Below are 15848 nucleotides of genomic sequence, written 5' to 3' on the forward strand. Positions count from 1 at the left end.
GGAAGGAATGAGGAGGAGGAGGAGGAGGAGGAGTTGGATCTTGAAGAACCATTGTTGGAGCAGCAGTTGGATAGCTGAGAGATAGTCAATCTGCTAGGTTGGAGGAAAGAGAGTAGAAAATCATGAAGGGAAAGGAGCAGGCTCTAATACCAAATGATATGATCTTACCGGTAATTTAGGACAAATGGAGAACCTCTGAACTGAAAATTCCCCTAGGTTAGAATGATTTGAGAATTTTAGCTTTGGTAGGTTTCTTGAAAACATCAGTTGCAAAAAGGAATCATGCTTTAAGAAAAAGTAGATGAGGGGAAAAGGGATATTCTACCAAAAAGGAATTTTAATTTATTTCATTCATGCTCATGTCATATACTCCCCAAGAGGAAGCATAAATCAAGATAGAAGACACCCAATGACTCATTTAACTACCTATTAAAGACTCATAGACTGTCAATAAAATAAGGTTTCGTTTCGTTTGGGACAACTTCTTTGATGCTTTCTAAAATGAATTTCGAGTACAAAAATTTCTTGAAAATAGTTTTAGAAAGCAGCAAAAAAGCTTTCCCAAACGAAACCTAAATTACTCCAAAAGATGATTAAACCACTCATTACAAATGCCTAACACATTGATCCGAAGTTGATGAAATTAAAAAAAAAGGCTCATTTTATCAAAGTTTTGCTGGGAGTCCACCAAGGGAACCCTGCTTGCTACGTTGCTTGGCCTTAAATCTGTATAGAACATTGTGGGCTTCCTCAAAATGTGGATTTGTTTCATTTTTGACATTCTCAATCCACTGTAATGTCTTCGGGTAAGGTCCCAGAATTCTTTCACGATCATTTTCAGAAAGAACCTGATCAAGAAGAACAGAAACAAGATTAACAACCGAGAAGTCATGAGCTTTTGATCACAAAGCAAAGAAAGTAATTCCCTATATATCATCATTAATGTAAATAACAAAAAGCATTTAGAAATGACAAAACACGACTAAAATGCAAACATCAAATCCTGTCCCACCTTCCAAGAACCCCATGTTCAATGAGGGATCCAGTTCTTACAGCAGAACACTTCCTTGTACTTCACCCTTCAGTATTTATTATTTATTTTTTAGTTATACTATGGTTACCAAACATTAAAACCATACTTTGGCCTTATGGACTTAAAGATTAGGGATCAGACGTCACTGGATGGCCAAGATTAGCTTAAGGCTCCAATATCAATTTTGAGAATCTTACTACTAAAATAGATTAATATGAGGGGGTGAGTAAAATGCAGGTGAACATGTTAGAGACTTATGATGATTATCAGAAAGGTATGGAAAAGCTGCTTAAACTTAAGGCTATAATTGATTATAAGAGCTAAGGTTGATCTTTCCATCAAAAAACCTACTCATGCCATGTCTTCTGATATAGTAACCCACAGGGAGACAAAATCTAAGCATTTTTTAAGTGAAACAACAAAAAGAAAATTTAATTACTAATGTAAAAATATCAATTATTGCATGAGTTCTTTTACCTCGAATTGCATAATTTCACAAACGAGACTGAGATCTGCAATTGATGGCTGGGGGTTTCCCAATAAGAATCTTGCGTTGCCCTTAAGCCAAATGGATTCAATTATTGAGAGAGATGACAATATAACTTTCTCAGCTTCACAGGCAGCTTGAGGATTCAATGGAAGACCAACTGCAGGTGCTAGTATTGTGCTTTGAACAAAGGTAGCTGCATTAAAATAAAGAATCAAGCAGGAAAGTTGAAGTGAATCGGTACATAAAACAAAAAATCATGAAGAAGCAGGAGTTAAGATATATTCAAGTTCACACAACAAATACAAACACAAGGAAACTAGAAAAGCTATTAACGAGGCTATAAAAATTGATATTTCTGATTTAACATGATTGATTATGAATCTATTTATAGTGGTGACCAAAAGAAGCACCTAAAAAATGAGATAAAATTAATGTAATAGCTAAGGGCATCTCCAACCGAAAAACTCATTTTTTACTCCAAAATACAGTAACTTGTCTCCAACCAAACTTCATTTTCTAACATCAAAAAAAGAATATTCCTAGTATATTCTTTTAATCATATATTTATATTTATCCATTTTAAACCTATTAATATATATATATATATATATATATTATTCGATAAAAAAATTTGGGATATTAATATGTCCTAAATAAGCAAATATATATTTAATAAAATGAAAATTACATTACACATAAATATGAACGAAAAAAATATTTGATGTATGAGAATTTTATCATAACTTCCATGTTAATGTTATATCTTAAAAAAATTAATTACATAAAAAATATTTTAATTTCTGAAAAATAATGTGTTTCTAAATTATTATTTCTTAATTATTCATAATAAAATTCTGCACTTAAATATTTAAAACTAATAATCAATTTAGTGAATAAAAAAAATTATATAGCGGATGAACAATGGGATGCCAACACTGTTAACCCGCCAATTCGCGAAAAATATAGCGTTCCATTGGAGCGTTTTAGTGACGCTTTACAGGCGTTTGCAGACCGGCATGAGAAGGCCTAAAGAAGATCCAAATGCAGTGAACTTAAAACCACATCTAGCAGTTTCCAGATTGCAAAAAGATTTGACAGTCTGCAAAGTATAGTTCTCAGTAAAATTAGTTATTGTGTACAATTTCTCTGAAACCGTTCCTCAGAAAACACCATGCATTTCCATTTTTCCTGCATCATTGTCTTATTCCAAGTAGAATACTCTGCATAGCCATATATTTGCAGCATATTGTTAATTCTGGATAAATAACATGTGTTGATTTACTACTATGTATTTTCAAGTTAAGTTCCACCTTAAACTTGTCTTATCATAATCTTCTTCATATACAACTATGTATCCTGCCTAAATTTATCTCCAGAAGGGAACATTGTAATCATTTTAGCTAACAAAATGCTAAATTACACGAGCAGTAAACTAAGCAACTGAGAATATAATTTTTGTGAAAAAATCCAAAGGAGAAAATCATAGGGATTGACCTAAATAATTAACTTTCGCCATAAGATTATGAGATTACAAGATTAGCCTCCACAAACCATTCTATGGTACCTCTGTCCAACAAATGGTGGGTGCTATAAAACGGAGGAGCAGAGAAGAGTCACACGCCTTAGATAGCAAGTAATTTTTTCCACTTCATCAATGAGGAAAATTGTAATGGAAGGTGCTCCTCGCTCAAAGTTGGCAATAATAGAGACCTATCGCACTCAAGAAGAAATAGGAAATCCTTCCTTATCTTAAAAGGAATATGTAAAAATATATTGCGCATGATAAAGAAAAAGAAGGTGGTTGAGGTAATTTAGAGAAGAACAAATGCTTGTGCATCAATGGCAACTAAGATTGCTAACATGCCTTTGCCAAAGATTGTAACTAGGATCATCGATACATCGCCCACTAGATGCTAGCATGAAGTGGCATCACAACCCCCTCTTTGACGAGCTAGAAAACCATGGAAGGAAGATTAACAACCTGAATTAAGTCAATTTAGTCCAGTCTAGGCAAAGCTTAAAGTTTGTTTGGACTCCAACTTAGTTGACTCAAACATGCACAAACTTCGTTCGAGCCGAAGGAGTTTGTATAGTATTTGGTTGAGCTAATTCTAGCATGTCCAAAGAACCATTTTAGCTAAATAATGCCAAATTTGACTCTCCATTAAGTCTTCTATAGAGACCTTTAGATTCATGGTTTGCATCAAAATTGTCCTCAATAAGGTTCAGTTTTCTGGGAACCAAACTATAGTGATCTCAAAAAATATGAAATGAGTTTCTTAGAAGTGCAAAGAAAGCCTCTTCAAAATAGTGCAAAATAAAAGTGAAAGATATGCCATTTTTTTTGCATTCAAAGTTGTTAGTATGGTGATGGAATTTTATATTTAATTTAAAGGGTTCGATTTAGTTCTGCATAATTGATAATGGTATCAAGTCATATGACAAGCATAACATGGCAAACAAAAATTCAACTTAATTTTTTAACCTTCAAATGGAAATTTCAAAGGAACCTTTCATCTATAATTAAAAAAACTAGCTACTCAAATCTTTCAAACTATACTTAGTAAAATAAAAAAGAAGCATGTTAATTTAATTGACAAGAGTACGAATTTGATCAAGGAGTACTTGAACCACGCCGTAAATTTGAATGATGCCAATCCAGAATTGAATTGATTTTGGCTCTATTGAAAACATCAGCTGGATACCTTGATTTAAAAGAGAAAAAAAAGTAGGATTCAAAAAATAAAGATTTCTAATAAGGATAAGCTCTAAGAACATAAAAGTAAATTATAAATGATAGGTTTTTTTGCATTCATTACTATAAAATATCAACAAGAATTTTAAGTAGAAAGAAAATTACGTAAACAAGAAGCTTTTATTATGTCTATTGATAAAATTCAAGGATACAATTAATCAAGCATTAGTCAATCATTTAATTTCATTGATGATATTTGCTAAGAGAATTTTTTAACTAACTACGATGATAAACTAAAAAAAATTCCAAAATAGTCCCAAAACTATTTGTGCAAGGCCAATTTAGTCCCAAAATATCACGTACCCCAATTTAGTCCCTCAACTATATAAAATTGATCCAATATAGTCCCTCATATCATAATTATGCTATAAAATCGATCTCGATTTAATCCCTAAACTTCACAAAATTGATCTCAATCTAGTCCCAAAGGAACTTTTGAATCAATTTTATATAGTCAAGGGACTAAATTAGAGCAACATTATATTGTGGAACTAAAATGACCATAGACGAATAGTCGAGGGACTATTTTGAAATTTAACCCAATAATAAAATATAAGTGTTGGACATAAACATAGGCTTTTTCTCTATGCAACATAAATGAAATGACTGATGGTGTCAGGCACTCTCATGCATAGCTCCGCTAATTACTATTTATGTTTATATTTATGCATTAAGATTTAAATGTCATTTTAGCAATTGTTTAGATATTTGAGTAATTTTATATAATTTGGTTGACATGGTGACCATCCCTATTGTTAATTTATTTTAGAAGTTGTTTAGATATTTTAGTAAGTATATATCATTTAGATGACACATCATCACCATTCCCATGGCCAATCATTTTAGCAATTGCTTAGGCATTTGAGTAATTTTATATTATTTGGAGGTCATGTCATCCCTTTTATCATGTCACTATCATGACACCATTAAATTTTTATTAAGTTCAATATATTGTTATTGAAGAAACAACTATATGAATAAGGATTCAATTGAAATTAAGAAACTTTAGATATTGAATTATGATTGCAAAATTTTCTCCTTTTAAGAATTATAATCTTCATCAAGTGTGAAAACCTTCTTATGTGTAGGCGTAGCCTGTGTAGGGCATCTTATATGGTTAATGTTTCTTAATCTTTTCACTAGATTATCATTCATCTTTTTATTTGCGTCATCTTTTTATCATATTTTTAAGTTATCTTGCATCAATTAGCGAGAATGTAATAATAGACTTACATTAAAGCTACTCTTAATAAGGATTAAATGAGAAGAATTTAATGAAGTGTTACTAAGGGATTAGAAATATGACAATGTTTAGGCAAAGTAACACTAAGGGTAACAAGATAACTAACACTTCCACAATAAAGAGCATCACTCAGCCTCATCAACAAAGTGAAATACAAACTAACCATTAAATTAAGTTTGTAGAGAAGACATTCTCAATTATATTAAAAACGTTGATGTTTGCATACTACTAAATTCCATAACTGTATATAACACTTCCAATACATGACCATAATATAAGTCCAATAGCCATCATGATAAAGAGACACTTTTTGGAAGATGAAAAAATGAATACATGGACATGCCTTGGACGTCCTAAAAAATGATGAAATCTAAGTTTAAAAATGCATCCAATAAAGCTTCCTTCACAAAAGTGCATGAAACTAAGGGTGTCAAAAAATGACCCCAAATTAAACGGTTCAGGTCTAGAATTTCGGACCTATTCGGGTTGACCTGCCAACCCAATTTTGACCCGAAATGACTCCTTTAATTTTTTTTACTTTTTTTCATTTTTTGGTATGATTGTCTTATTTTTTATTAATTAATGTAAAAGGTACCGTTAAAAAAAGATATAAAAAACTATATTTTTAAATCAAAACAGGTTATCGATTCGGGTTCAATTATTCAGATTAGTAGGTCAGGTTCGAGTCTGCATATTTTACTAGTTCATTAAATGGGTCAGATTCAGCTCAAGCCCAACCCGTTGATCCTTTTTGACACCCCTAAATAAAACATGATTTGGCATTCCAAGTGGATACACATATCAAGGAATATTCATTCCCCCTGTTCATGGCCAATGGATACAACCCAAAGATGTATGAATCTAAGTCTACCTTCAAGAAGTTTCAAGCACAAATGAACCTCCAAAGAAGCTCCCCCGCTTCCTTTGCTATCCAAAGAAAATGAAAAGGAGAAAATTACCTTTGTGATGGTCGGCCCATGCAAGAATGGAAAGCAATAATTTTTCATGTAAGGTGATAGAAAATGACCAAACAATCATACAAAAGCTCTCTCTCTCCCAGCTTTCAAGAAAATAGAACAAACACATGAAAATAAAATGAAAAATATGAAAATAAACATAACATGAAACAATAACAAAAACCAAGAAAATACAAAAACACATCATGCCTTCCTTGCCACGGACCTAATAATAGGTGATGCTGCAACAAAATCTCCAGAAGCCTTAAAAATAACTAGATCGAGAAGAGAGTATAATTAATCAACATCTTGTAACTATATGTAGAAATGATCCCACGTCAATGAATCACCCAACCACAAATTGAGATTAGACTTTGCAAAGTGAATCCAAGCAATCTAAGAAAATCTTTGAAACAATAAATAGAGGGGTATCGCCATCTCAAGGTTTCGCCACCTCAAATTAGGTTGTCTTCCCATCAAATATGTGCCTTCCCATCAAATCCCTCTCCATGTCCACCTCAATTACAGTGCACAATTTCCCCCCAGGCTAGATCACGCATCACCCAAATAAAAAAAAAACATTTGCAGATATGCCTCCATATATTTTGTCACAACTTATACTTCCCTCTTTCATTCCCGTTTTCAATAGATCACACATCTCCCCGCCCAAATATCAACCAGGTCCACTCCACCCATTTTCATCATCACCAAATATGACCACATCTCTATCATCATATATGGATCTACTCCTACAACTGCCTCTCCAAGTTGATACTACCATCACAATTGTCATTGCACCTACCTCCATCAAGATTCAACCTGGAATTCATTGCCTCAGTCCAAATTTGTCTACTTTTGTTGAGATTCACCCACATGCACCTAAATTCCACCAACTCCACCGAGATTCGCCTATCTCCACCCAAATCTACCCAACTCAAGCCACGCCGCATCCCACCATTGCTAGATTGCACATTGTCAACATCGTGCTCACCAAATCCACTCGTCCAAGCCCCGCTCGATCTCGCAAGCACGAACAATAGTAGCTACCTATGTATCTAGTTGCAATATGGTCGAACTTGAGGGCAAGATTGTTCTATTGAGGTGGATAAGGTTAGAGAATAAATGAAATGAGTACAAGGTAGTTAGGCTTACAGATTGTTATTAGGTGTTTTAATAGGTCATAAAAATTTTTATGAGTCTATAATACTCATTTGAAGTATTAGGATAAGCAAAATATATATATAAGAAGATAAAGAACTTTGACACCCCTCTCCCATTCCCCCCTACCCCAAAAAAAGCCTATATGATGTTTTGACATCTTATTAATTCTCTCTCAATATTAGGAGTTTTAGGCAATCTTCAAATTATCCAATAATATTACATTGTTAATATTTTCTACATCACTGCATTTTTTGTTTTGGTTCATAACATGAATCTTCCACCTCTTTAGTTGTCAATAAAAAAGAACAAATACAACAACATCATGCATTTATCTCACTACATGGATCAGCTACCTGAATATTTTTTTGTCCATTGCGACCTATTAAGAGTAAAATTCTCACTTAAATCTAATAGAAAAATATCATTTCTAATATTTAAAACCAAGTCTTTTTATACCTACCTCTACCTTTCTTAATATAGGTCAAATCTAATATATCTACTCTCCTAACCGTATCATCGGAAGGCCGACGCTTTATGTGACCATTCTAAGGTGACTCTCTCAATAAAAGGGACATAAGATGAGTTATCTAGCAGAATTACCAGATATATTAGCATTACTTTTGAGGAAAGAGAGGATTGAAGCTAGCAATAGATCACAGAAAGCATGTTGGAAAGTATCCAATGAAAAAGTTGTCCGTAGCTACTAATTATCCTTCCTGGAAAACACATACCCGCCACAAACCACAATTTAATTCGCTAAGAATATCATACTTGTTTAAAAAACTAAGAATATCATACTTGAGGCCATAAAAAGGCATGTTCTGGGGGGTCTATAAACCTCAAGGCTTATAATTTTCATTCTCTAAAAAGTAATGGGTGGATTAGTGACCCCGAATACTTCAGTTCCAGTGAATCTCTCTATCGTAAATAATTTACTCCTCCTTAACAATAGAATCATTCTTTCTAGCACTATCAATTCTACTTCCATTTTTGTACTAAATTAGCACATAACAGTTATAAAATAAAGAAATAAACAGATAGAATTTACCAGTGATCGGAAACTCCAGGGAATATGCAAGCAATATGTCGCAGTATGGCATGACTGTAAAACAAAAAAGTTATTTAAGATGCCTGATTATGAAATTCAAGCCAAAAGAGAAGTACAAAAATAACAGAATTATTTTCCAACAGCAGATCCAGTTTGATGCTTGCACATAACCAAGGTAATAGGCAGACTATGTAAGGAAAAAAAGAGAACAAAAACGATGAAAGCAGAACAATTCTATCTATTCTATTAACGAACATAAAATAAAAGATATTGAATCAAAAATTATTATGCCATCAAGAAGCAATCCATTAAGCCATAAGCCACAGGAAGTTCAAGGATTACCGTTTGAGCTAAACTAGGAAGATAATCAGGCAAATTCATGTGTTACAGTTTGGGCTGAAACAATAATTTTCTTCGAGTAAATCATAAAGTTTCAAACTGAATTGTAAATTATAAATAACATGCTAAACATCAAATGGAAAACTTGAATCCCAAGCAAAAGCCATTGCCATCCATGTACTGGAAATAATTTAAGGAGATGATTCTAAAAACTTCAACTGATAATGTATACAAAACAAAAATTAATTATCTGATTACATTGTTCTTTCTCTTGGAACTTCTTTGAAATATTTAAAGGAAATTAGGAATTACCTTTCAAATAGTTTAAAGCTTCCATCAACAATTGCAGGAACTTGTCCCATGGGATTTATTTCTGCAAAATGATCTTAGATGTGTCATGCAAAGGCTGCATCAGCTCCCTCTTGAAAGAAGAAAACTAGCAGGAATGTATCCATAAAAGCTAGAGCCATTTGAACTTGAATCAATGACAAATAAAAAGCATTGAAAGGGATCACTGGCAACGAAAAAAATGAAAGACATGAGAACTGGCAAGGAAAAATTTAGAGATACGAAAAAAATTAAGTTGCCGAATTATCTATTTGCGCTAATATGAAATGTCATAATCATAGATAAAAATTCATATCATCAAATCATCAACACGTATCAGTGGATCAGCCATTAAGCTAATTTTTTGATGGGGTTGGATCAATATAAAATCATAAACAAAAGTTCAAACCACCAGATCATTACCCTGCTCAAAGCAAAATCCTGGTTAAGATTTAAAGGTTTAGTTCAACATATGACATACTAACTAGGCAAAATGGTTTAAAGGTGGTTAAGCATCAAAGTATTCCTAAGGAACATAAACAACCAGATCATATGTATTTCAAGAGAGGAAAGCTTCACTAATAGCATAGTGAATTAAAAATAGACAACTAGTCATTTCTTTGTTTCGTTCACCCCATCATGTCTATGATATTTTCCCAATAATAAACTTCAGTAACCAGAAGACCTTGACAAGGTTCCAAGCTCTCCTTCTCCAACTACACATTCCTATGCTAAAGAGTTCACGCCACGCATATATACTTATGCTAATGCAACTTTCCAAAAAAAAAAAGTGTTTACACCACGCCCAAAGTGTTTCAAACTTCTAATGCACAAACATTAACACCATAAACATGACATTTATTTCTTTAACAAAATCAAAGAATTTGTGTTACAAAATTATACGCCTAAATACTCTAGGCTTAAAATCTACCTTAAGATTATAGCTTTCCATTATTGGGAGGAGAAAAGATAGAAGATTTTGAATTTCAGTCCTTGGATCTTCAAGAGTCATCAGAATGATCTAACCATGGTTGTTTAACAGCTGCATTTTTAATGATGAATCTCACCAAATGTGGCTTTTGGTACTGTTGATGGGAAAAAAGTATAATGAATAGTTAAGGATATTGTAAGCTCTGCTTGCATGCTTCATTCTAGTTCATCATAAACTAAGATGGTGAAATGTTGCCTCCCAGAAGTCAAATTTCCAATATTACTCAATATTTTGTTAGAAAAAGACTTCAAAAAATTAGTCGAGTGGTGAAGGTGACTTCAGCGAGGAGATTTTGTCTCCTAGATGATTCTATCCCTTGACCTTTGAGTTAGACCACCCCAATTCAAGAAATCCTACATTTCCATGTGGCTCAAAAGAGTTACTCTATGCTGAAGTTCAAGAGCTGTGAAGGCGGCCACCATGAGAACTACTCGCATGGAGATCATATGAGGAGCTAAAACCTCCCAATTGCAAGGAATGTTGCCTTCTTTCTTGTAAAACAATAAAAATTTTGCTTTCTCACAAAACCCGTTGAGTATGACAGAAAGATTACCTTTTCTTCTCCTGCAAGATCGATAAGCAACAAGCCTTTTTGGCACACCTCCGAAAGCCAAGATTTAAGCCTGCTTTCAGCAGGTGAACCTTTAAGATCTAATGATAAAGAAAAAATGTCGAGAAAAGACCAGACTGCAGTATGTTCTTGTTTACTACCTTGCTTTTCATAAAATATCCAATACAACCATTTTTAACACTATAACCAATCTATATTGCCAAAACAACAATCTAGCTCAGCCTATTCATCTTCTCAGGTTCACAAGCCTATCTCACAACACCAACATCCAGGAATACATACAACCTCCCACTCTGTGATGCGGTGCATTTTAAGCTTGAGGTGTTCCCTAGGACACCTTATCTAGTTTGTTAGAATGAGCTTCTAGAATGATCTTTTTACTTTATAAATAGCAGGTTTTGTAATAGGAAAAGCATTGAATGATATCATCCTTTTGTTCAAGCTTTGAAAGCTTCTTCTTCTTCTTCCCTGGATTGGGAAAACCCAAATCCTTCTTGTAGGTCGCATCTTCCGACGATCCACTACATCAATTGGTATAAGAGCCTGGAGCTTGCGAAGATCAATGAACTGCGGAAGAAGGTTGGCTGTCGACGACGATCAAAGCCGCAAAATAGGATTGGCGGTCGACGACAATCGGCGCCAAGGAAGGTAGGCTGTCGACGATGCTTGAAGCCGGATCACCTTCTACCAAGCTCAAGCGAAGGAATCACTCGATCGGGTAGATCGGAACCTTTGGGCAATAAGGAAGATGCGAATGTCGTCAGCAACCATACCGAGGTATTCGTCTTCACCTTCCCTCTTCTACTCCGCTTCCCGCAAAAGGATCCGTAATCAACCGATTGTGGTTGACGACTACCCTCCGCTCGAACTCCCTCTCCGATGGCGTGACCCGCCGCCGGAGTATCCGCCGCTCGAGCTTCCGCTGAGATGGCGCGATCCGCCTCCACAGATTACTTCCGCATCCTCTGTTTCTCCTCCGATCTCCTCTACTCCATCCGCATCCGACTCCGTTCGGCTCCAACGCAGACCTGCCCGCGCAAGACCAATCGCCCTCGAAGGTCCAGCGACCGAGTATGGACCGCTGCCTGCAGCATGGCCTTCCGTGTGCAACACCTGCACGCCTTACCTGCACGAGTCCGACGTCTCTGCTCAGCTCACTGGACCGCTTCTAGCTCCTCTCAATCCCTCCGCTACCCATCCTCCATCACCGCCCGCTCAGACGGAGCCCCATCTCACAGTCGCCGCTCCTTTGAGACTCGATCTTCCTGCAACCGGAACCCCAGCCGGGGAACTTCCGAACTCTGTCGACATTCTGCAATCGGAGCCCCAGCCGGAGAACCTCCAGCGAGACTCTGGTAAGCAGCCGGAAAACTCTGTCGACATTCTCCAGGGAGACGCGACATGCCTTTTCCGATCACAGCCCTTAGCCGCTTCCCGTCCACACGAACAGCAAGTTCGAATTCCTGCTCCTTTGGACTCTGAAATGCGAGATCCGTCACTCGCATCCGGAGCTACGACTCCATCGGATATCAGCTCTACGGAAGAAGATTCCAATTCAGATGCCCAACGCTCCGACTTATTCATTCCTGAGGCAGAAACTCCTTCGGACATTCACGTCGATTCCGTCCAGGTTTGTATCTCGAGCCCATCCATTCCGTGTGGGGATGCTGCTTCTACCATGTCCATCCAGCCTCTGGTTCAGGAAGTCGTGGATAGTGATTGGGAGAACGCTCCTATGGCAACAGCGGTTCAGTTTGCTAAGAGACGTGATCGGCCAAATGGGGATATTGAGTTAAATGATAACTACATTGTTACTGCAGATGTTCAACTTGACCGATTGCTGCCGAGAGGCTTCATGGGCAATTCTTATGGAGATTCACTTGGTATCCAGAGAGCCTATCTTGGTGCATTGCTTCAACAACAGCAACAGTTTAGAATGCCATTTCTTGACAATGAGAGAAGACAGCCATCCCTTCCTTCTGCTATTGTCATTGGTGCAGGATTTGCAGGCTTTGCCGCCGGTCGTGCTCTCAAGAACGCATCCTTTCAGGTGGTTGTTTTGGGATCTGAGGATAGAGTTGGTGGTCGTGGGCACACTGATTACTCTTTTGGATTTTCTGTTGACATGGGTGTATCCTGGTTGAACGGTGTCTACAATCAAAATCCATTGGCACCTTTGATTAGAAGACTTGGGCTTCCTCTTTATCGCACCAGCAATGACAATTCTGTATTATTTGATCACGACATTGAGAGCTATGCCCTCTTTGATACTGATGGGAATCAAGTCCCTCAAGAGCTTGTCAAAAAAGTTGGTGAGTTATTTGAGAGAATATTGGAAGAAGCAATCAATGATAATGGCCCAATTATTCTAGTTGTGAATGTTCGCACTAGCCAGGATATCCATGATTTTGTCATTGGCACATATCATTTAACATACAATTTGAGTGGGTTAAAACAAATACGGGATGCCTTAGCACTTGGATCTCAACTACAAAAATCCTCTGTAAAAAGAGATGCATGTTTTTTGGGATCATGCTTTGAGAATTTTGAAATACTACGTGGAAGAACATCAGCTCAAACAGACTATGAGGAAGATGCAAATGATGAGAACAAAATCTTCGATCCGGGAATCTGTCTTCTGCAACAGTCTCTTTTTCAATAATGCGTCTCGACGGAGTCGAGCCTTTTTACGCTAGGGGAGAATGATGCGGTGCATTTTAAGCTTGAGGTGTTCCCTAGGACACCTTATCTAGTTTGTTAGAATGAACTTCTAGAATGCTCTTTTTACATTATAAATAGCAGGTTTTGTAATAGGAAAAGCATTGAATGATATTATCCTTTTGTTAAAGCTTTGAAAGCTTCTTCTTCTTCTTCCCTGGATTGGGAAAACCCAAATCTTTTTTGCAGGTCGCATCTTCCGACGATCCACTACATCACTCTGTCTCTCTCTCTCTCTCTCGTTGTAGCCCATCGAACATCTCCACATGAATCTTCACCACAGAAAATGAACGTAAAAGATGTTTTAAATACAGTAAATATCCACGTTTCCTTAACCAATCACACAGTAACAAACTTGATGTTTCCCATTTTCGAAATAATGCCCAAGTTACTGTATCACATAAAAAAAAAACTTTAGAAGATACGTACTTAAAGAAATCGACCGTTTTTTTTTTTTTTTTTGTATTCACTTCACCGATCCCGCAAGTCTACGGTGGGAAAGTAACGCAAAAAAAGTAAAAGATGGAATGCATATTTTACGAGGACAAACCTCGGTACTCCTTCGATTTATGGTCGCCCTTACGGAGATCTATCCTCACCTCCTCAAAATCGATTCCATTAATCCTGTAAACAGACGTTGAAGACAACAAAGGAACAGAGATGAGGCACCGGCAATGGAGGGAAGATTGATCTTATAAAGGTGGAAGCCATACTTGCAGAATATTATGACAGCACGCGACGGCTGCGACATCCGATCTGCGAACACTTTCAGCTGCTTCATCCTCTTCTCTTCTAAGCCCTTCACCTTCCTATTTTCTTCCCGCGGAACTTTAATCGTACCAGAACTAAAAACTATAGACTTTGTAGAAACGAGTATTTATTTTTGGGATTTAAATTATTACAATACAATTCTTATATATTTATTATCTATCTAAAATTTAAATATTAACATTTATTTATATAAAATAAATCACATCAAAATATTATAAATATCAAATTTTTATAAAATAAAATATATATTTTTATGCATATATTTAAATTAATTAAGATATTTAAATGCAATAAATAAATTTATCAATTTTTAATTTATATATATTAGATACATAAATATATAAGAATCATAAATCCCCTTTCTTTTTATATAATTTTTTTTTTTTTGGAAAATTCTGGGCATAGCCCTTTTCATTAAAATGAGATAGTTACAAGTAAAATAAATTACTGTAAAAAGAAACCTTTACCAAAAGAACTAAAGACTAATAAAAACAGGGGAGAAAAAAATACAAAATTTCCCATAAAAAGCCAGCATGAAGAAGACTAACAAAAAGAAAGATAAAGAGAGAAAACAACCAATCAAACCAGAAGCAACAGGATCTTGAATAAGACCCCGCGGGCTCAGGATTTGCCGCTCTCTCTACCTAGTTGCAAAATAAACGGCCCAAAAATTTTGCCCTCCAAAGGAGAAAATGGCAAATCGATCATCCCAACCCAATAAACCAGCAACCAAAAAACTGCATAATCCACCTCCAAAACTGCAGAACCTTTCAGCCAAAGATACCCAAAGTCAATCCAGCCAAAATCTGCCCTTTAAGGAGAAAGAGCAAACCATACAGTCAAGCCCATCTTCCAGAAAAAATAAGCCACTGAATCCACCATACTGAGCTAAAACAGCCCAGAATTTTCGTCTAGAAAAAACAACCCAATACCAGGAAATACAACAGAAAGCTCTAACTTACCACAGACCAGCAAAAACTTACAGCAATTCCATCAACTTCTCTCTAGAATTCCATTTCATAATTCTAGAAAAAATAGCAGATTTTATTTTAAGAGCTAACGATGTAGATGATATAGAGGAGGACCCAAATTTCCTCTCATTCCTTTCTCTCCAAATGAAATAAACCGAATAACATATAAGAAGATAATAGAAATCCTTGTTCTTATCATGCGTCTCACCAATAAATTCGAAAATTTGTAGGACATTGGGCCTCAACAGTAAAAACCCCAGATTAGACATGAGCTTAGAAAGAATAGTGAACGAGTAGTCACACTCAAAGAAGAGGTGGATAACAGATTCAGCAAAATCATGACAAAAAGGGCATTTAGGATCAACAATGATTCCTCTAGCTAACAGTAAATACGCTGTTTTTAATCCACCAGAAATAGCCATCCAGCAAAAAGAAGAATATCTGAGAATGCAACGTTGATGCCACACAAACTTC

The 15848-nt window shown here is 35.8% G+C and overlaps 1 protein-coding gene across 1 annotated transcript; it reads right to left on the reverse strand.

Annotated features, from left to right (window-relative positions):
* Positions 1-319: 319 nt before the first annotated feature.
* Positions 320-14477, reverse strand: LOC110095248 (glutathione S-transferase T1). The gene is made up of 7 exons (XM_020820699.2): positions 14346-14477; positions 14183-14256; positions 9338-9398; positions 8687-8740; positions 4149-4228; positions 1511-1716; positions 320-848 (listed from the first exon to the last, which is right to left on the reverse strand). The coding sequence occupies exons 1-7, from the start codon at positions 14411-14413 to the stop codon at positions 666-668; spliced, it is 726 nt and encodes a 241-aa protein (XP_020676358.1). The 5' UTR covers positions 14414-14477; the 3' UTR covers positions 320-665.
* Positions 14478-15848: the final 1371 nt, after the last annotated feature.

This window comes from Dendrobium catenatum, unplaced genomic scaffold (assembly GCF_001605985.2).
Source record: "Dendrobium catenatum unplaced genomic scaffold, ASM160598v2 fragScaff_scaffold_1449, whole genome shotgun sequence".
NCBI lineage: Eukaryota > Viridiplantae > Streptophyta > Magnoliopsida > Asparagales > Orchidaceae > Dendrobium > Dendrobium catenatum.

Excerpts from the sequence above, each read along its gene's own strand:
- LOC110095248 (XM_020820699.2), bottom strand. The coding sequence starts at position 14,413 with ATGAAGCAGCTGAAAGTGTTCGCAGATCGGATGTCGCAGCCGTCGCGT. Across the intron at positions 9,399-14,182 it reads TAAATCGAAGGAGTACCGAG|AAATAAATCCCATGGGACAA; the intron begins GTTTGTCCTCGT and ends ATCATTTTGCAG. Across the intron at positions 1,717-4,148 it reads AAATTTACGGCGTGGTTCAA|CTACCTTTGTTCAAAGCACA; the intron begins GTACTCCTTGAT and ends ATTTTAATGCAG.